Consider the following 23,325-nt stretch of genomic DNA (forward strand, 5'->3'; position numbering starts at 1 on the left):
ACAGATAAAATTACAATTAATACCTTGAAACAAAATCAAAATCTTGACTCAGTAATTAGACAACTAAAATCATGGCACAAATACAAAACTAAACCCGTAAAGGCAGATACCACAATTTTAGGAAATAAAACACTCCTCCGATATTTTCGAAAATTTAAAAGAACAACAATTAATGAAAACACAGACCTTCTAGAATATCAATTAAATGAGTCTACAGTTCCCTGTCTCCCTTTAAGTATGATTCTCATAGCTTTTAACGTTTCACATACACAAAACATTAAAGGACACTCTGGATCAGAGAAAAAATATTCAAAATTTATACAAAATTTCTCTTTCCCAAATGCACCAATTTGGATAAAAGTACTATGCAATGATTGTATAGTATGTCAGCTAAATAAACCTTACCCAAATCAACAACAAATAGCACAAAAACAAGATTTTAAAGGACACAGTTTATATTTTAACCACCGTATATCATTTGACACAAAAGGACCAATTTCACCATCCTCTGAAGGAAATTCATACATTATGGTAATTGTTGACGCTTTTACACACTATGTAGCACTCAACCCAGTACCACATTGTAACGCTTACTATGCTTACACAAAACTTTACGAACACTGGATAGCCAAGTTCGGATTACCCGAAATTCTAGTTACAGACAACGGTACAGAATTCATAAATAAGGAAATCATCACACTATGTCATTTATATAACATTAAGCACAAACCACGTACATCTCATGCACCTTGGACTAACGGTTTAGTCGAAGGTATGAACCGTTCACTACAAGAATATCTTAGATGTATCATAAACGGAAATGATACAAGATACACCGAATGGTCAGCAGATGTAAAACTATTTCCCTTAGCATATAATTCACAAATCACGACAACTCTAGGAATGTCACCATATGAAATGGTTTTTAGTCAAAAGCCACGTAAACCAATTATGTTTACAGCAAACTCTCATAAAAATGCACAAGGTCATTGTCAACCGAATAAAGACTCAATTTGTTATAACCTACCTTTACACACACATGATGAAGATCATTTTCATCACCCACAAATCCTAAAATTAGCCTCCGGTACACATACCGATTGGATTTTAAATAGAGATAAAAAACACAACGAAATTTATCAAAAAGTAACAAAAAAATTGCTACAAAGACAAAACATTAACGAACAAATCAATTCACGTTTTACACGAGCCTCCGATTTAAAAATTGGAACCTTTGTCTTAATACCAAATTTTAATACACAAAAAGTAATTTCTAAAAAATTACAACCCCTTCGTAAAGGACCATACCAAATAATCGCCAAACCCACCGACGTAACATATAAAATCACCGATTCAGACCAAAAAGAAATTGTTCAACATAGAAACAATCTATTGCCTTACTACCCAAAAGAATACGCACTACGCGAACTAACTCAATTATATTCTTTCACAAGTTTAAAAGTTATTCAAAATCACCTACATACGGAAAACGAAATAAATAAACAAAACGACATTCACCTTGAAAAACAAAATAGAAAACAAACTACAACCAAAAACAATACAAAAAAGCTAGATCAAAATATACCTCAAAAAGAAAGGAAAAGTAGAAAAATGATAGAAAACATTCATCCCACAATCTAAAATATTTAAAAAAGTTGAATTTCAAAAACAGCTTTAATTTTAAAATAAATAATTTTTGCACCTCTGAAACATTTTGAACTTTCATTTTTTCAAAATAACATGCTGACAATCACACAGCAAATTTAGTTCAAAATTAGCCAATAAGATTCATCCAATCCGTCAACTTCTCTAAATCTAACACAAACCAATTAGACGAAAGATATTACACTTCAGGCATATCTATAACTATAACTTTACAACCTCCAGGTCAAAAATAAGCAAGCTTCTCAAACTTGACAACTAAAACAAATACCACCATAATGTCATAACCCTCCCTTATCTAAAAACGCAAAGATCAACAATATTTTCCCAACTCAGACCTCAAAACCCCCCAAACAAAAACTTTAAATTAGCCTTAAGTAAAAGAACAACCATATTAAATTAGCCTAAAGTACAAAGACCTCAAAAATAAACCAGATAACTTGACAAATAAAAATAAAGTAAAAGAAGACTTCCCGAATACCATAAAATTAGCCTCCAACACTTTTTCACAAATCTCAACCCACTTGTCAAAAAACCAATAAATAACTCGACCACACTTAAAAATCGCCCCAAACAACAAAAAATGTTCGATCAAGAGCCATTTCTTAAATGCTCTTCTCTCGATCAGTCAACATAATTCTCAACATTTTAATAAACTTTTTAACAATATTTAAAATTTTATTCATATTTCTTTTTGATACTTTTGAAGCTTTTGTATTAATCTTAATCAGTTTTTGTAATATTTGTTTAATTTTCTATTCCCTATTCGAAATATACTTCCAACTTTCCAAAGCCATTGACCATATACACAGGTACGAAAACCCAAAATCTATTTAAATGATACGAACCATTTTTAGTAGAATAGATATTTTTTTACTATTTGTAATTTTCATAATATTCTTAACATCCCTCATATTGACAATATGCAAATGTATAAAGAAAGCAGTCATAACATTCGCATTAGCAACAATCCTTTTAATTCTTTTTCTTGAAGAATACTATAATAAACATAAATTTTTTCACTAAAAGAAATCAATCAAAAAACCCTCAAAAATTGCTAACCAACAATCACACAGTCAGTCTTCACCGAAAACATCCCAAGAAAACCCGACACCACCTACAACCACCCAAAACCCCCAAACATCTACACGAATTTCTTTCCAGGATAACCCATATACCTTTGAAGAACGACACGCTCGCTAATCTGAACCACTAGAACCAGTTCAGCGACAGGCACCTCTGAGTGAACCAACATATAACTTATACCCGACACTACCACAAGAATTAAGTAGAATTCGAAATATTAGCCAAAACCAAAATGCAGTTGAAATAAATAGACAAATCATACATCCACGACGAAATAGAAACTTTCAAACCCCCCGAGTTCATTTTGATATACCCCAATCCCCATCACCAAGTACTCCGGAAAACCCAATTGGCATATTACCGGAAACCCCTACACTTCTTTCACAACGTAGCACCTCAACTCTACTTTCAGATTACTTAGGTTCAACACCAACATCTGAACAAATACGTGAAAACCCCTTTAACCCCCCAAACCAAACATCACGACTACCATATTGGACAACGCAATCTTTCACACAAGGTGAACCAAATTTAATAAATGATCCAATAGATATTTCTACAGATACAACAACATCATAATCACTACCAGAAACATTATCACTACCATCAACACCATCAATAAGCCAGTTTTCACCGACGCATTTTCCTTTAAATTTCCCAAATAACCTCGACGCTAGATATCGAGAACAATCATCAACAAATATCCCTTTAAGATTAGACTGGAATACATTCACAGCACCTCCACCATTATTTGGACAACACCCAGAAAATTACCGACTCCACAACTGGGCACTTAATAGATTACAATATAGACAAGATATCCACGAAGACAATCGTGACCATAACATCCAAATACTCCAACAAAATAGCCTACAATTAAAATTCGAAATCACGGTTAAACTAAACAACATTGCTCAACATCCTTATCCATTAAATCCACCAAATATAACCGCTCAATCGCTACCACCGCCTTTTATAACAACTGAAGTAATATATAAATACGACAGACATACCAAGAAAACAATTGGTTACATCACATTTTATAACCCGTACTCAGGATTATCATACACATGTATATTCTAAAAACATTGATTTTTCTCCAACTCCTTTTTCTAATAATCTCCGATCAGAACATAAATCCTTCTCCTCGCACAGGACCCCAAGACCTATTAGTAACACATTACGATTGTGAAGAAAATGAACAAAAAACACTACACAAATATGCAATAAACCAAGTATCACAATGCGAAACAGAACCACAAGCTATAGAAACTACAAATGTAGTAGCGACACTCTATTCAAAAGCCCGAGCAACAACAGTTATAGGATATAAAATCACAGCAACATTTTCCGAAAAGAAAGTACATTGTTCACAAGTCTCAAATGGAAATAAAAACCGACTTGACCACGAATCATTCTACCAAAGTAATATCGAGCGACTTTTTCATCTCAATCCCGAAGATTGTAAAAACGAGTTACTAAGACTAAATATCACAAGAAATAAAAACACCGACAGAAAATTAGTATATTTCCAAGTTTTTTTTCAGATTCTGTACATCAAGCAGAACTTGAAAGATATCAAGGACATATAAAACTAGATGAAAAATACCCATACAACGGCGCACACGGAAGATTAACTTATGATATACACGATAAACACTGGATACCACACATTGGTATAAATAACCCATCGAACTGCAAAGCAGACACAAAAATTAAAGGATATCAAGAAATAATGTTTTTCGATTGGAAAATACACCTCGAAAAAATTCAACTCACACGAGATTTATCTGACAACACAATAATCTATCAAGGAATTAGATTACCCTGTAAAAACGATCAAGGTTATTGTGACCCTACAACACGAACACAAGCAACAATTGTTTGGTTTTCCGAAGATACATGTACAACATTTCAAGTAGCAAAAATACACGCTCGAATGATAAAATTTCACGAAAAAAATTTCATACAATCAATCCCATATGAACAAGTAAATCCATCACGAAAACGAAGTAATGATTTTCGAAACATCCATAATATAGAAAAAAAATTAACCCGTTTTCAAATATATCAAGAAACAGAACTAGCATGCAAATACAGAAATCCACCTCACAAAACACAATATTCTGAAATCTTAGTTGAATACGAAAAAGGTTTCGACATGACCACTGGAAAAGTAAAAATTGACCCTTATGCCACAAGTCATCCTCTAAACGAAGGAACATCATATATACCAGTCAATTTTCAAAAAGTAATGGTCAACCTGGTGGACATCTAAAGCCACGTGACACTCAAAGCACACGTCTACAAGAACTATCACTAATGAATAATTTTTATTTTGGTAATATCCACTACGATATTCACTTAGATATGAAACTAGACTACACAATTAGCCGAATTTTTTAGGAAATGTAAATCTCTGAATTAGAAACACTTCACCAACTATGCGAATTAGAACGAACACAAATCCTACAATCACTTGCACTAGCAGTATTAAAAATACCCTACGCAGGATAATTACTATCAGGAAATAGATCAAATTTTTTAGACTACGAAGGAAACATTTTATGGTTTTATACTTGTACCAAAAAAGTATCACCACTATATGTTTTTGAAGATAAAAGATGCTATAAAATAATCCCTATCTTTTATAAAAATAAAGTACATTTTGTTGACACACTCTCAAGACGAACATATTTTTGGGATACCGCAGTCCCATGTGGATCAAAAAATAGCCACAATGTAGTACAATTGAATCCTGATGAAGATAAATATTATCTTCTTACTCCATACCCCACATTAATGCAATCACTCAAAAAATTTTCACCCGAAAGCATTAGAGCTATTGCTCGAAACCCAAATATAGATTTACAATCAATTGGAATATATTCAAAATCTGATATCCAACATCACATTAGAACACAACAATTCCAGGAATTATTAACACAAATGGACACTATACAAAGACAATCAATTGACCAAAACTTACGCAAACTTGCCGAAACCGCAGGATTTGCAGACATCTACACACAAGATTATAGCGGATATTTTAAAGACATTAAAGATTATATATATCTAAACGGTGAAAAATACAGACCACAAAATAATTCACCTATAAATGTTATTAGCTTTGTTACTTTAAAAAATGAAATTCTCGATTTTCTAGGATGGCCCTACTACATCTTAGAAAAATTGACTATTTTATACGCAATGTTTAACTTTATAGGATTTCTTTTCTCACTACTAAAAGGAATCTATAATACATGCGCTATACACACACAAGTAAATAGACAAGCAAGTGTAGCACGCATACTATTTGCAGGATTTTTTGGAATTTTTTCATCATCAATAAACAAAATCCTTTTAGACGCACAAATAAAAGAATATAACACAAAAATAGCGACAAGACAGAACACGTACGACGAGGAACATAATAATATAGAAGTAACACCTACAGCACCACAGTTGCCACCCCTACCAAATAACCATCCATTATCATTAGTCCCACGAAATTTCCGAAACTTAGCAATAACACATAACCCAAATTTTAGACCAAACATATCGCAAAGTCCCATACAACACATAATGACACATCATTCACAAGATGAAAATACATATGAACAAATTATAGAACAACCCCATACCACCGCTTTTCAGTCTCAAAATAATAATTTTTTTAGCCCACGATGAGCCGACAACTTGGATCCCTAGACCGCTCAAATTCCCACCCAACCAACCTCAACACTCCAATTACAATAATTCCACTTTTTGCTTTCCCACCACCCGATTTTCCAAATAGTAATATAACATCAAGCATGAATTCAGACACTAATTCCAATATTTCAGTTTTATACTCCATTTCACAACTAAATAATCCGAATATAGAAACCCCTGACGAATTTGCAGACTCCGAACCATCTCCATCCAATAATTTTCAAACCAACTCCTCAGTTTTTTCAAAGCCTCCTTTTCGACCAATCCCAACAAATAATCCACTCCCGTCCGTTTCTACCCCCTCTTACGCTTCACAAGTAACCCCAACCTATTCTCCATTTCATTCCGACCGATCATCTAATTCTCCCGATACTCCCCAAATCTCCCAAGAACTTGATAATTTTATAACCCTACAACAACAGCTAATACACCCTAACACCCTCACTATAAATCAGATTTCTTCCACAATAGAATCCTCAAACCCACCTGCCCCTACACCCTCTTCAGCTTATTCTGCATCATTAGCACAATCATTCACTTCCACCGAATCATCAAAAAGCACTAATAGAGCTTATCGCACTTTTAAAAGAAAATTCGCAAACCATCCATTCCCAACCAAACCAGGAACAGCCCGTGAATATATTAATCATCCACATCACACTAACACGAAAGATTTTCTAGCAATCACCTTACCTTCATTTCCACAATATACTTTAAACACCCCTAACGACACTAACGACACACGTAGTTTTGTAGATGAACATGTTTTAATGCCTACACTTCATTGGACATCATATTATCATTTTACTAATCCCCTTTGCCTACCTTTATCTAATACTCACATCGATATAGAAAGAAATCAAGATATGCTATATCGACTCACCACACCATTAACACACAGACAATTTACTTATATAGGATATAAAAAATCACTAAAAACATACACTGCACCCCGAGCTAACGAATTTACGCTAGAATATTACGATCATAATATCATCCGACCTAACCAAGACCAATTTTTAGATGACGACCGCTTCGCTAACCCACAACTAACAGAAAAATTTTTCATCAAAACACCATATGTATTTACACTCAATATATTTGATCGCAAATTTGATCACATCATCTCTGAAGCACTAACTGACATGCAAGCTTATGAAAGTTTTAAAGAAAAATTTCAATTATTTTCACTAACCTTCCACTTCCTTGAACCACATGAACGCGATTTGCACTGCTCACACGTCATTATGTTACGCACTAAACAAACCCACACATATACGTATTATCGCTTCATACAAAATCATTTTGATCTCCACACTCCATCAAGACAACCACACCACCGTTTTCAGTTTCTTAATTCAAAGTACACTTCGCCATTTTTTCTAAATTTCACATATTGCATAAAAGACACTAACCTCCACGGCATCCTCAGCAACTATGACCCAATAACACAAATGTATATATTTTGTCCCATCACGAAGACCTTTAACGCAGAAGAATCCAGACCCTTCCTTATCCCACATGAATTTATCCAACCTATAGAAATCCCAATATTAGAATTCATCCACAATACTAAATACAATCACAAATTATATAACCTCATTCAAAACACACCTTATGAGTTTGCAGTTGGCACTGAAGAACTAAAAACTATTAAAGCACTTCAATTGCTTTGGCCACTGCTTCAAACTAAAAACATCATTCGCATACTAGCAAAAATAGTAACAAATTCAGAAATAATACACGACATCTTCCCCCACGGTTTTTTCCCCGACGACTAACAGGTAAGTATAATTTATACATATTCTTCACTAATAAATTTAAAATAAATACTAACCATTCTTTACTCATGTTTCTTTTAGTTTTTTAGTCTTCATACCACGATCATTTACAAAAAACAAGAAAAACAAAATAAAAACTTGTTAAATTTATTCTAAACTTCATTAATATTCTCCACAAAATAATCTGATAAAATTTATATCAAATGAAGTAAATTAATTTATAAATTGTTTTCCCAAAAGCAGTAAATTTCATAATAATGAAAATTTGTAACTTAACTTTTCCCCAAAACTAGCAGTAAAATTAAAATTCTATGTAGTAAATTGATAAAGTAAAAATGCAGTACTAACCTTTTGATATTTTCATTCACTCGCACAAAAATTCTATCCAAACTCGCACAGCTCGCCCACGAAGAATTGTTTAAATAATGAATTTTAGTTTCAAGTTTTCACACTCAACACTCTAACATACAATAACAAGTTTCAAACTTTCCTTTAACCCGGTTGGAAAGGAATTATATACTAAACCAAACTAACCAACGCAGCTTACTAAACACCACAAATCATAAAATAACAGCATGACTAAGAAAAGAAAACCAACGGTACCCAAACCGGATTAACCCAGTTTAAAACTGGATAATTTATTCTTTTGAAGACTATTATAAAGTCTAAGAAAGAAATAATAAAACACAAAAAAGTCGAAAGACAAACCCATAACAAAAACAATTTGATTTTTGAAAAAAGGACACAACCAACGGAACATAAGAAAGACCACCATAAGCTCAACATAAAACGTTATCACATAACAGGACCTCTCACAGAAACCGCACGAAATCATACTCCCACTCCTGGCCTAACCCACCAGAGAGGACGTCCTGAGCATGCTCTATAGCCGGCCTAACCCACCGCGCTACATCCACGCTTTGTGACCACACTCCTATTTTTAATAAGAGGTACTCAAGGGTGAGTAACTCTTCAAAATAACCGAACTAAAACAAAAAGCTTTTGTGAAAACAACTAATCAAATTCATAATTAAAATATTGAACTAATAAAAATTTTATAAAATGTAAAACATACTTTGCAGTATATAGATCAGCATACAACAACAAAGACGAACATCCAAAGACAAAGTGATCCCACTACACTCGAAAAAGTATGGCCAACCACAACCAAAATGCCGTCCACAATCACAACTCAAAAGATTTAGAGTACGACTTGACTTCGCAGAAAAGGACTTCATTGAACTAGACCAATGACCACCTCGATGTTCAAGTATACGTACAGATCCGAGTTACAAGGCATCCCCTCCACGCACAATCTCCACGCCATTCCCAGACGCGGCTGAACACAAAACAAGTTCTCTACATAATACAGAAAAACCCGTCATAGCAAACCATTTTGAAATCAGATTGATTTCGTTGGGAAACACAGTCGTTGTCACAAGAAGGTACACGAAGATACGATGTTCGCCCAATACCAACGTTCATCATCCATCCTTGAATTGCAGAAAGATAATTCTAAAAAACTCTGTAAAACCCGGATGGGTGGAACCTGATCTAAACTATATTTTATGATTGGATAATTTAGATATTTTACCACTGTAAAGTATTTAATATTAACCAATCATGATCCATCTAACTAACAACCCACTTATTTGTAAGTGCTGAAATTACTTGTAATTTCAGCACCAGAGAGATTTGAATTTAACTTAGAAATTAGTTGTCTCTCCGAGAGAACTTCAGCAACCGCAACAAACCAGTATACCCTAGATCTATTGAGCCTAGCAGAGACTAGTTAAACACCCTGAGACTAGTAAGTATAAGAGTAAGATTAGGATCGGTATTAGACTAAGAAGTTGCACGAATCTATCCGGCCGAAAATAAGATAGCGTGACGAGCAGACGGTGTACCCTATCCGAAATTACTCTATGAGTTAACCACATCGGTCTTAACTCAATGTAATGCTAAATAATAACACAATTGGAGTTTTAGGTAAACAAAGGAACAGTTTGGATTTTGGTCCTTCCCCAAAGAAACGGTGCAAAAGCGACGAATCAGCGGTTTAAACATTAACTCAATGTTTCAACCACTATAATTGTTGAAAAAAAAGAAGTTAAAACGTTTTCTTTCTTTTTTTGGTACAAAGGGGATTGGAAAATATTAAGGAGGTTAAGTTACGCAGAACGCTGAAAACGTTTTTGATCACAATTTTCAAACTGTTTTTCTGGATCAAGACACATTTTTTGATATTTGAAGAACTTTGTTCAAAATAAGGTTGAAAACCTTTATAATGATACCGCACTTCATCTCATTTTGTTGCAGAAATTGTTTTCCCTAACAACAACCAAAATCAATGCTCGTTTAACTACAAAGAACGGCGGAACAATCTATGATTAACAGGCTAGCAATATTTACGACGAACAGCATGCTAAGTATGATGTTTAAGATAGTTATAATATTTTCGAGTTGACTGGCCTCAAATTTGCAGGTGCCCTCGGCCATGTATGCCAGTACGATGTAAGAGCTGACCCAGGTGCAGGGTAGTCCGAACTCTATCCAGGAGGGGGCCTTGAACTCGTAGCTGAGGGGACTGTTCATGAAGTAGTACCTGTCCAGGGCCATGATGGTCACGTGAAACAAGTCACAGCTGCCAGCCACCAACAGGTACCGCACTCGGCATGGGAAGAACCTGAGCATAGATTCGACTAAATGAGGAGTTGCGACGGCACGTGGCTGTGACGTATCATTTTTTATACATGCCATGCAGCATAATCCCATCACGTATAATTTTTCATAAATTAATTAACAAAATTCGCTGGAGTTTTTTTATATATTATTTGCTTTGTCAGCCAAGTTGGCCTGAGTAGATGTCAAAAATAATATTAGAATTCTTTAATGGAGAAATGAATAAACAGCTTTTTAAATCATTTTAAAGCTACTTTTATTCATTTTAATAAAAAATCTATGTGAGGTATTTCGTTGATCATGTGATTCAAAAAAAAGTTTTAGTCGCGTAACTTTTTCTTGTTTGACGGCGCCATCTACAGAATTCTTGTAAAAGGTCACAGTTAGACTACTCAGAAAGGAAGGTTAAAGGAAAGTGTGTTCTAAAGATACTTACTAAGCTATTCTAATTCATAAAATTAGTATTCAACAGAACTAAAAGTTGTATTGAGTTAACAAACCGATCGTATAATTATAATTGGGCTAACAGATGAACAATAACGTCCAAAAGCTATTTTGTTTTTGCCAGGTATTGTTCATGATGGAACCAGATATAAACTATATTTATTATTTGGTTATAAATTGGATATTTTATCTCTATAAAATATTTAATATTAACCATCACGATCCATCTAACTAACAACCCACTTATTTGTAAGTGCTGAAATTACTTGTAATTTCAGCACCAGAGAGATTTGAATTTAACTTAAAAATTAGTTACCTCTCCAAGAGAACTTTAGCAATCGCAATAAGCCAGTATACTCTAGATCTATTGAGCCTAGCAGAGACTAGTTAAACACCCTGAGACTAGTAGATATAAGAGCAAGATTAGAAACGGTATTAGACTAAGAAGTATCACGAACCTATCCGGCCGAAAATAAGATAGCGTGACGAGCAGACGGTGTACCCTATCCGAAATTACTCTATGAGTTACACCTAAAAATAACTCATCTGGTGCGACCAGTGAGGCTTCAAACTTCGGCATCGGCGCAGCATTACTACAATCACACAGTGGAACAAACAAAATGAATCTTATATCAGCAAATTCTCGCTTATTTACACAAGCTGAACTACGACTCTCTACTCTCATGAGAGAATGCACAGCTATAATATACACACTTACCGAATATGAATTTCTAATACTTGGATCTAAACATCCAACAGTCCTATTTACAGATCATAAACCTATAAAAAAAAATTTTACACAGAAATCAACCCCAAACCATAGAGTTTATAGATTTCAATTAATTTTAATGAAATTCCAAACTAACATATAGTTTGGACAGCAGGAAAAAATCTTGCACTACCTGATACATTAAGTAGAAATACACCACCTGAACTACTTACACGAAAAACTACAGTTGAAATACCACAAAATATTAAATTCTATCTTGCAAAAAATGAAACATCACCCAGATTGGAATGCAAATATGCAGTAAAAACTGATATAGATCAGTCACAAATAAATAACTTACAACATTTCCCACTTTATTTAGATTATCAAAATAACCACTATGAAGTAGACCTATTAGGAACATCCACATTCAAACCAATACCCTATTCACATTGGATAAAAAATAATACTCAACAAAAAACAATCAAACAACAACCACACAAAAAAGACACCTTTCCATTGATAGAAAAATAAAATTTAACTGATAAAATAAATTTATCAGGACCACCAATAAATAATTCAAAATACACGATAAATCAAGTTTTTAATCTTCATGCCCCACTCGACACAATTCCTTTATCAAAAATAGAAGTTGAAAATATTTTTCTACCACCAACAGAAAAAATTACACTACAGTTATTACAGAAATATCAAAACTTTGATCCCGTGATTCGCCAACTCAAATCATGCCACAAGTATAAAACAAAACCAACAAAAGCTGATACAACAATATTAGGAAATAAAACACTCCTCCGACACTTTAGAAAATACAATAATACAACTATTAATGAAATCACAGACCTTTTAGAATATCAAACACCCGATTTTAAAAAACCCTGCCTCCTTCTCAGCATGATGCTGATAGCATTTGATATATCCCATACACAACATACAAGAGGACACTCAGGATCAGAAAAGACATATTCAAATTTTACACAAAATTTTTACTTCCCAAATGCACCAAATTGGATTAAAGTATTATGCAACGATTGCATAATATGTCAATTAAATAAACCTTATCCAAATCAAAAACAAATAGCAACAAAACAAGATTTTAAAGGACAAAGTCTATATTTCAATCATAGAATTTCATTCGACACAAAAGGACCAATTTCACCATCCTCCGAAGGAAATTCTTATATTATGGTAATTGTTGATGCCTTTACACACTACGTAGCACTCAACCCAGTACCACATTGTAATGCTTACTACGCATACACAACACTTTACGAACATTGGATAGCTAAATTCGGACTACCAGAAATACTAGTCACAGATAACGGCACAGAATTCATTAACAACGAAATCATCACATTATGCCACCTATATAATATCAAACATAAACCACGTACATCTCATGCACCTTGGACAAATGGATTAGTCGAAGGTATGAACCGTTCACTACAAGAATACCTCAGATGCATCATTAATGGAAATGATACACGATATACTGAATGGTCAACAGATGTGAAATTATTCCCATTATCCTATAAATCACAAATAACAACAACCTTCTCAAAACCCCCTTTCCGACCTATACAATCCCACAGCCAACATACATCTCGCTACACTCCTTCTCAAGTAACCCCAACATACTCCCCATTCAATAATGAACGCTCCACCAACAACTCCCCTGATAATATCCAACTTTCTGAAGAACTAGATAATTTCATAACACTCCAACAACAATTGCTATCTCCCCACACCCTCACTATTCACCAATTATCATCAACAATAACATCATCAAATCCACCAACACCCACACCAATTTCAGATTATACTCCATCATTAACTCTACCTTCAAATAACCCTACCTTTATTTCCCCAATATACACTAAATCAATCTGACTGTAACCCTGAACCACGTCATTTTGTAGATGAATATGTATTAAAACCCACACTTTATTGGACAGCTTATTATAATTTCACTAATCCCCTTACGCTACCACTCTATAACAACACTATCGATATTGAAAGGAATAAAGACGAATTATTCACATGAACCACAGCACTCACTCCACGACAATTTACATACGTACGATATTAAAAATTTACTAAAAACATTCACTGCACCACGCGCTGACGACTATTCAATTGAATATTACGATCATCAGATCTAATCAAAACCAATTTCTTGATGACGATAAATTTGCAAATCCACAAATCACAGAAAAGTTTTTTATTAAATCATCATACATAATCACACTTAACATACTAGATAAAAAAGCATGATCAGATTATTTCAGAAGCACTATCAGACATCCAAGCATATGAATCATTTCACAAAAAATTTCAAACATTTTCACTAACCTTTCACTTCCTGACACCAAAAGAACGCGATTTACACCGCACACACGACATCATGTTGAGAACTAAGCAAACACATACTTATACTTACTATCGCTTTATCCAAAATCATTTTCATTTACACACATCATCACGCCAACCCCACAACAGATTTCAGTTCATTAATTTCAAATACAGCTCACCATTTTTTCTAAACTTCACGTATTGCATTAAAAAGACTAACTTCCAAGGCATCCTCCGAAATTATGATCCCATCACTCAATTGTATATTTTTTGTCCCCTCACGAAGAACTTCAATGACGAAGAATTCCAATCTCTGATCATTCCGCATGAATATATTCAACCCATCGAAGTACCCTTTTTAGAATTCATCCATAATACTAAATATAATCATAAAGTTTATAATCTAATCCAGAACAAACCTCATGAATTTGCAGTAGGCACCGAAGAAATAAAAACCATCAAAGCACTGCAATTGCTTTGGCCACTGTTTCAAACTAAAAACATAATACGCATACTAGCAAAACTACAAACTACCTCAGACGCTAGTCACGACATTTTCCCACACGGCTTTTTCCCAGATGACTAAAGGTATTTATGAATTTAATAATTTTCAAACTAACTATTTCAAAATCGAACTAACTATTTTTATCAGTAATTCGTATTCTCTTTAGCCTTCACATCACGATCACCTTCAAAAGAAGAAAAGACAAATAAAAATATAAACTCTGTTTTCCATTTTAAACTCTATTAAACCAACAGCACTAAATGTTGCAGTAAAAGTTAATTCAAAGTAGTAAATTCATTTCTAAATTATTCCCCCAATATAGTAAATTTAAAATACGATGCAAATAAATTACCTTTTAACCCGAAAAACAGTAAAATATCACCTTAAAAGCAGTAAAAATTCATACGAATGAAAAGCAGTACTAACCTTTTCTATAACTTCTGTTTAAACGCACAGAAATTCTATCCACAATCGCACAGCTCGCCCACGAAGAATTGCTTAAAATAATGAATTCAAGTTTTAAGTTTGCACTCAAACAAGCAATTACAAGTTTCCACTTTTCCTTTAACCCGGTTGGAATGGAATTATATAAAAACCAAACTAACAACGCAGCTTACTAAACACCATAAACCATAAACTAACAGCATGATTAAGAAAAGAAAACCCACGGTACCCAAACCGGATTGAACCAGCTTAAAACTGGATAAATTTTTTTTTGAAGTCTATTACCAAGTCTAAAAAAGAAACAATAAAACACCAAAAAGTCGCAAGACAAACCCAAACCACAAACAATTTGATTTTTGAGAAAAGGACACAACCAACGAAACAAAAGGAAAACAAAAAAAATATAACACAAAAGTTAACACAAAACAGGACCCCTTAAAAACCAGCACGAAATCATACTCCCCTTCCTGGCCTAACCCACCAGAGAGGTCGTCCTGAGCTTGCTCTTCAGCCGGCTTAACCCTCCGTGCTACATCCACGCTTTGTGACTACATCACTATTTTTGACAAGAGGTACTCAAGTGTGAGTAACACTTAAAAATAACTGAACTAAAACTAAAACGCTTTTGCGAAAACAATTAATCAAAATCATAACTAAAAAATAAGAACTAACAAAGTTTTATAAAATGTAAATTATAATATGCAGTACATAGATCACGAACAACGACAAGAACGAGCATCCAAAGACTAGACGAACCCATCACACTCAACCTACAGGATGGCTAAATACAAGTGAGATGCCGCTCACAATCACAGCTCATAAAGGATTTAGAGTACGACTTGACTTCGCAGAAAAGGACTTTATTGAATCAGACCAATGACCATCTCGATGTTCAAGTATACGTACAGATCCGAGTTACAGTCATCCCCTCCAAACACGATCTTCACGCCATTCCCAAACCAGATCGAAACACAGTTCTCCACAACCAATCAAGAACAGACGATCATAGCAAACCAACTTGAAATCAGATTGATTTCATTGACAGTCATAGTCTTTGTCAAACGATAACTAACCACTTCCTATCGATGACTCCAGCTTCTTGGAGCTTTCTTCTTCAAGAACAAAAACAAAACAGGAAATGATGCTCGTCAAACAACAAGGACCAACATCCATCCTTCATTACAGATAGAAGATCTAAGATTCAAAACTCTGTAAGCCCCGGATGGGTGGAACCAGATACAAACTATATTTATTATTTGGTTATAAAAAAGGATATTTTATCTCTATAAAATATTTAATATTTACCAATCACGATCCATCTAACTAACAACCCACTTTCTTGTAAGTGCTGAAATTACTTGTAATTTCGGCACCAAAGAGATTTGAATTTAACTCAGAAATTAGTTACCTCTCCAAGAGAACTTTAGCAATCGCACTGAGCCAGTATACTCTAGACCTATTGAGCCTAGCAGAGACTAGTTAAGCACCCTGAGACTAGTAGATATAAGAGTAAGATTAGGATCGGTATTAGACTAAGAAGTTGCACGAATCTATCCGGCCGAAAATAAGATAGCGTGACGAGCAGACGGTGTACCCTATCCGAAATTACTCTATGAGTTACACCTAAAAATAACTCAATGAGCATCAGAGTTACGTATCATCAATAGAGGTTAAGTGGCACCGCTGCTGCACGGTAATTTCGAGTTACTACTACTTCGCAATAGTGTGATTGAACTGGCCAGTAAGTGGAAGTTTGAAAATTCTTATCAGTTTCAACTGATTAGTTTTTCGTTACTGAAAGTTCTGTATAGGAAAACTTATGAAAAAGAAACATTGTAGTTTAAAAAACTAGCGAAAGGCAGACCAGAGCTTAGGGCTTTTAAGACGAGGCGGCAGAGTTTCAAAACTGAAGCTTAGAACCAATTTTGCTCTAAACATTTATGATTGAAGTTTCCAAATCAACAGGAGGGATGCTGTTTTAATTGAAATAACACGGGCACATAATTATAACAGATGTGCCAGAAAATTGTGCAAATAATTCAATATAAGAACTAATGCCGGCAGACATATTCAGGGGCGGATCTATGAATTTCATGAAGGGAGGGGGGCTTTCATAGGTCGACCAAATTGATTTTCTGAGCAATCCAAATCACTATAAAATGATTTGTAACAAATTTTCTGCCCCACAAGCACATTTCTGGAAAAACAGGCACAAAAATTGTTTTTTGGTTTTTTTTTTGGAAAATTTTGACAAAAAATAGCGTGTTTTTGCTGCGCGATCCTCCCTCAAAACTATTATATATATGCGCCAAAATAGTACATATTGGCGCCTTTAGAAAAGTTTAAGGGGCAGTCAACAGAAAATGGATACCTTTGGGTCGGCAGGGGGTCGAATCCCTGAGGGGATGGGGTGGCATTCCTCCGAGTCCTCTTCCTAAATCTGCTACTGGGCATTATAACAAAACATAGCCAACACGCAGATGGAGAATTGTCAATGCGAGTAAGGAAACAAAGACTTTGACTTGCTACTTTGAAAAAACTTCAATTTTCGAATTCAAAACAATAACCTTAGATCTCTTTGAATTTCTAGAGCAATTGTGGAACTTGTTTGATAAAATAAACCCAATTTGAGAAAACTGGATCAATAAGTAGATGTTTTTGTTCCACTGAGAATTCTGGAAACTAAACTCATTTTTCTATACTAGAAATTGAAAATGTTTCTTGAAAATGTTGATTTTTTTCCTGAAAAAATATTATCGCGAGATATAAAAATATCACCACGTTCATTGGCATTTTAAAACAATTACGAACTCAGCAGCATATTTTTGGCTGTTTATTCTGTTCTATCTTACCACGCAGTGATGGATTTGAATTTATTAGTCTATCTACCAGTGGTAATTGGACTGTTCGATTTCGGTGATGACGACACAGATCACAATCACAGTGGCGTAGATGAGCTCGTGGAAGCTGGTGCTGGTCGCAATGAAGGTCTTCCGGTTGCGGATGTCTGGACACATGAAGATGATGGTGAGAATGGAGAGAGAGCCGAACACTCCTAGAGACACCAGTAAGAAAATAACGGATATCGAAGCACATTCAAACATTTGAACAACGCAGTTCTCTTTTATCATCCAGATTTTCAATAGTGAGGAAATCACATACGAAAGCACACACCTTTTATTCGGAAACGACATCAAATTTCAGAGTTTCAAAAATATCGGTGGCTGAATTGACCGGATGAGATTGAATGCTTCGTTTGCTGTAAATGGCTGAACATTCAAAAAGCAACAAAAGAAAATAAATCAATCATCGGAAACGTTTCAGTTTCACAAAAAACGACCATTCATTCTTTCCCATTCTTATTGCCCTCTTCATAATAAAACTTAAGAAAACAATTTGGCGCACTAAAATGAAGATAAAATTAAGTTTTAGATTTTCGTCTTAAATAAAATGGGGTGCGCGGGCTAGTGCTATCTACAGCTCAACACAATCCATCTACGAATAGAAGCCGACTCTGAGAACCGCTGCACACTCCCTCTAGTCCAAGTAGCTAGAGTCACAGAACTACGCCCCTAGCTTCAATGACTTCACATAGAGAACTGTGTTTTTGAAATTGAAAGAAAATACGCTCATGACTTGGCATTTTGAAGCGTTGATTATAAAAGAAACACTCCTCACTTTTTGACACGAGTAAGTAAATGATGATCTCTGAAACCGCAAATACCTCGCAGGCACTTTCATTAATAAAGCCCTCTGAAACTGCCCCTATCACTCTTTGTAACGAGTTTTCAGCCTAGTGCAAAGCAATCAATTGCACCAGAGTATAGTCTGCCAGACCTTTACTGAGGGGGTCTGAAACACCAGGATTTGCCTCTCAAAAGGTTGGCAAGTTGCCTTACCACCCACCTTACGAGTCCAAACCAACTTTCGGGCATAGTGCACTGTAAAAGACATCATTTAGCACAAGGCATAACATGCCTTGTGTGTCACCCTCGTGCGAAAACTTCAGAAAAACTCATTGGCATTGGGATATTAACAATGAGCTTTTTAAACGGTCGGACTGACTGTACAACACAGTCAGTCCAAACTCGTCTGTTCAGACGGAAACAGGGGTTGCTTTAGACATACCCAGGTATGAATACCAGTGTCTTCCAAGACCGATCTGGCAGCTGGTCAACACCGTCAACCGTGCAACGTCATGCATCCTAACGAGGAAATTACAGGACACCAAATTATGATTCGAAACAAAATAGCAGTATCCAGATTTTACAATGGCCTGATGTTCCAGAAAAAGACGAGTGAAATTCCAGAATAATGAATACGACCTGAACTGAGAGCCATATTAGGGAAATAATAAAACTAGCTGCGTTAGTTGAAAGATACTTGTGACTGCGGTAAGTGGAAGATACTTTCGATTGCAGTTACTTAAAGTATCTTTCTGATTGCAGAATCAGAAAGACAATTTAAAACAGAGACGCGTCAATTTGCAATCATGAAAAATTCATTTGCTGAACCAAGCCAGTACATGGGGCTACAATAAATAAATAGACACTCAAATTCAACGAGCATATGAACAAAAGTTTTTTCTTTACGTTTTTGTCGTTTTCTCTGAAACTTAAAACAAATATAGGGTTGAACATTTTACACTTGCTAGATGAAATTATTTAGGGCGAAACTCAAAACATCCTGCTTTGAAGGCGTAGGGTAGCCAATATATCCTAAATTATTTTAGAGGTGTTCTTGATCTGGAAACAACATAAAAAATCTGAAGCCATGGTCTTAAATTGGTTCTTAGGGAGACTGAGGAGCTTGGTTCAGTCCTCAGACAACAGAAAACTGAAAAAGAGGTTAAATGAAAGAGTGATTCGGACCGGCTTCAAAAACTATCGTATTTAGTTTGACGACACAAACATGGGGGCAAGTTCACGAAAATTTGTCCAAATTTTAGAGACAATATAAGTGCTATGAGAATCCTGTGTATAGATCGAAGCAGTCAGTTTTGCAAAACAATTGCGGGAGCAGCTCTTTTATTGGCTCATTTCGTTCATCCCCGAGAAATGAATTATAAATATTTAACTCTTTTTTTTTTGACGCAAGACGGAGTCACTTTTTCAATTTTTTTCTTAGTAGTTTTTCCGTTGTATAAAGAGGAAGCCAAGCTCATCAGTCTCCCTAAAAACCAATGTATTACCATGTATTCAAATTTCTTATACTGTTCGCGAGGATGTTTCCAGATCAAGAACACCTCTGAAATAACTAAGCATATACTAGCTATTCTACGCCTTCAGAGCAATGTTTTTTGAGTTTCGACCCGGCTAAGTCTTTCTAAATAGTTTCATCTAGCAAGTGTTAAATTTTTAACCCTGTATCTTAATAAGTTGCAGAGAAAAAGACGGAAACGCGAAGAAAAATAGCTCGTTCATATGCTCGTTGAATCATGTGTCTAGTTATTTTGGTAGCCCAGTGTAGCACAAAATGTTCGCACCACAGCCATGTGTGCATTATAAAAAAAGATTAAACTTGTAGCGTTTTTTTGAAGTTGGAATCAGCAAGTTCAATATACATTTACTACGAGCTGAATTTTTTTGAATTTCAATAATTATAGAAAAGGCTTAAACATTTGATAAAAAGGATCCTCTGTCCGCTCTGACATAATCTAAAAGAAAAACTTCACATTAGTTTTTTCCGATGATCAGAAGTTGTATCTCGATTCACGACTGAATAAGATTTGAAGTCCATCTGACCTTTATTTCGGTAACTGATTTTGGGTTTAAAATATGGCCCAAAATCTAATTTCCGTTGCTGCAGAATGAATTTTGAGTTTTTGAATCGATGTTTCATAGTCCTTTTCGCCTTCCTTTTGTAGCATTTACTAAAACTTATCGCCCTTCTACTGATGTTATTGCTAGCAGTATCTACAAATTAAAAAACCAATAAAATTTTAATTATTTGTCTTGATATTGTGAATAAATTACTAAAGAGTATAAATAGCCCTGAGCAATAAATCTCACTCGCATTGACAAAAATGGGTAATTTAAAAATGGATTAAGATAATTATCTATAAGAAAATTATCTAGAAAAAATGGATGAATTTAAAGTGATTTTGAATCGATTTAAATTGATCTCATTTAGTAGTGACCCATGTATGTTCTAGGTCTGAATCTGGCTCTGAGCACGACTGCATTTGTGACAAAATCCATACATGCATCAGATCTGATCCTGACTTTTCATGTTCAAATGAAACATAGTCCACAAGATTTGAAATCGGCAAGATTTTAAGATGCTCAGATATGATTTGAAATAAGTTTTTTATTTGAATGGTTTTTCCGACTCGCTAAATTCCATCCAAATCTCACTTGAATCAGATTTTGAGCTCAAAAATATGCAACGAAATCATAGAACATTATCATTTTATATCTGATTTCCAAGTTTTTGTAGGGTACGGGCATGCATATTTTTGTGTTCAAAATCTGATTATTAGATATTTTACTTGGCACGAGTAAACTTATGAAACAAAAAAAGAAAAAGTTCATCTCATCCATGAAAAGCACGTAACTTTTATGAACAATTAGAAAAAAAGTCCCATCGTACTATCACACTACGCTACACTTGTGTAAAACCACCTATGAGAATAGAAATTATGAAATGTGGGGGGGGGGGGGGGGCAGAATATGGGCTTTATATTATCGATTTTCATACTGTATATAATCTCTATAAAATCTGTTCCAATCTACTTTAACCCATCTTTGCCAGTGCGGGCAGCACCTAATAAACTTTTAAATATGAGAGTTAAAATTTGCAATAGATGACTTCATAGACCACTTTGTCCAGAGTTCTATTGTTCCGAGTAATGCGTAGTTGACTGCACTTTGAGAAATTCGGCGGCCTGAAACACAGATAACCATTATATGCCTTTTTTACGCTACCTGATTCGTATGACTCACTTTCTAAAACGATTCAATCACGAGGTAAAAGACCTGCACACTGGCTCTTCAGTTCTTAAGGGAGAACTACTGATCTGCCAATTTGAAAATACATGATTTTTTGTAAGTTATTTCACTGGACTGGGTAATTCTTTCTCAACCAGACAAAACAAGCTCGGATTGTAGCGGGAATCGAACAACAGACCTCAAAACAAATGAAACATAGCCAACAGACAGTTGGAAAAGAGTCAATGAACGCATGTAAGCAAAAAAATACTATCTTGTTTTTGAAAAAGTGTCAATTTCGAAACATAGTCAACAGACAGTTGGAAAAGAGTCAATGAACGCATGTAAGCAAAAAAATACTATCTTGTTTTTGAAAAAGTGTCAATTTCGAAACATAGTCAACAGACAGTTGGAAAAGAGTCAATGAACGCAAGTAAACAGAAAAACTGACTCGCTTTTTTTTTAATAATCTCAACTTTCCAAATTCTAAGAAAAAAAACAGATGCCTTTAAAGCTCTTTGAATTTATAGAACTATTTAAGGTTTGTACATTTTGATAAAATTAACTCAATTTGAGAAAACTGAATCAATAGGTAAAATTTTAATTTCACTGGGAGTCTGAAAAAATAAAACTAACTTTAAAAACTAGAAGTCGGTCACGTTTTTCGTGGCCTGTATACTTTTGCTTGCTGTTCGATAGTGGAGTTTGCCTTCCTGTAAAAAAAAACAATGAATAAAATTAAAAAAAAAATTTAAAGACAAACGCGAAATTTTTTTTAAATAGCCTGAACAAATTTTAAGACTTTTCCTGAAAAAAAAATCATCGCGACCTGTATATGAGTCTGAACTAAGCTCATTCACTCTTATTTTTAAAGAAGATGGCCTTGAAGCTCTTTGAATTTACAGAACAATATATGGTTGAAATTTTATGAATAAAATTACCCCAATAAGAGCAGAGTAAACTGGATCAATAGGTAAAAAATTTTTACTTGTCTGGTAA

At 34.6% G+C, this 23,325-nt stretch overlaps 2 protein-coding genes across 2 annotated transcripts in view; both read right to left on the reverse strand.

The window, feature by feature from the left end:
- Nucleotides 1–8,115: 8,115 nt before the first annotated feature.
- Nucleotides 8,116–18,526, reverse strand: LOC134840563 (uncharacterized). Its single transcript, XM_063856472.1, has 3 exons — nucleotides 18,287–18,526; nucleotides 10,716–10,929; nucleotides 8,116–8,151 (listed from the first exon to the last, which is right to left on the reverse strand). The coding sequence occupies exons 1-3, from the start codon at nucleotides 18,499–18,501 to the stop codon at nucleotides 8,116–8,118; spliced, it is 465 nt and encodes a 154-aa protein (XP_063712542.1). The 5' UTR covers nucleotides 18,502–18,526.
- A 3,590-nt stretch (nucleotides 18,527–22,116) lies between these two features.
- Nucleotides 22,117–23,325, reverse strand: part of LOC134840571 (galactose-1-phosphate uridylyltransferase-like) — a 183,820-nt gene continuing 182,611 nt past the window's right edge. Inside the window, exon 9 of the mRNA XM_063856484.1 lies at nucleotides 22,117–22,283. Within this exon, the coding sequence (XP_063712554.1) occupies nucleotides 22,233–22,283 (51 nt within the window). The 3' untranslated portion in view covers nucleotides 22,117–22,232. The remainder of the gene's footprint in view (nucleotides 22,284–23,325) is intronic.

The sequence above is a fragment of the Symsagittifera roscoffensis genome, chromosome 1, assembly GCF_963678635.1.
Source record: "Symsagittifera roscoffensis chromosome 1, txSymRosc1.1, whole genome shotgun sequence".
NCBI lineage: Eukaryota > Metazoa > Xenacoelomorpha > Acoela > Convolutidae > Symsagittifera > Symsagittifera roscoffensis.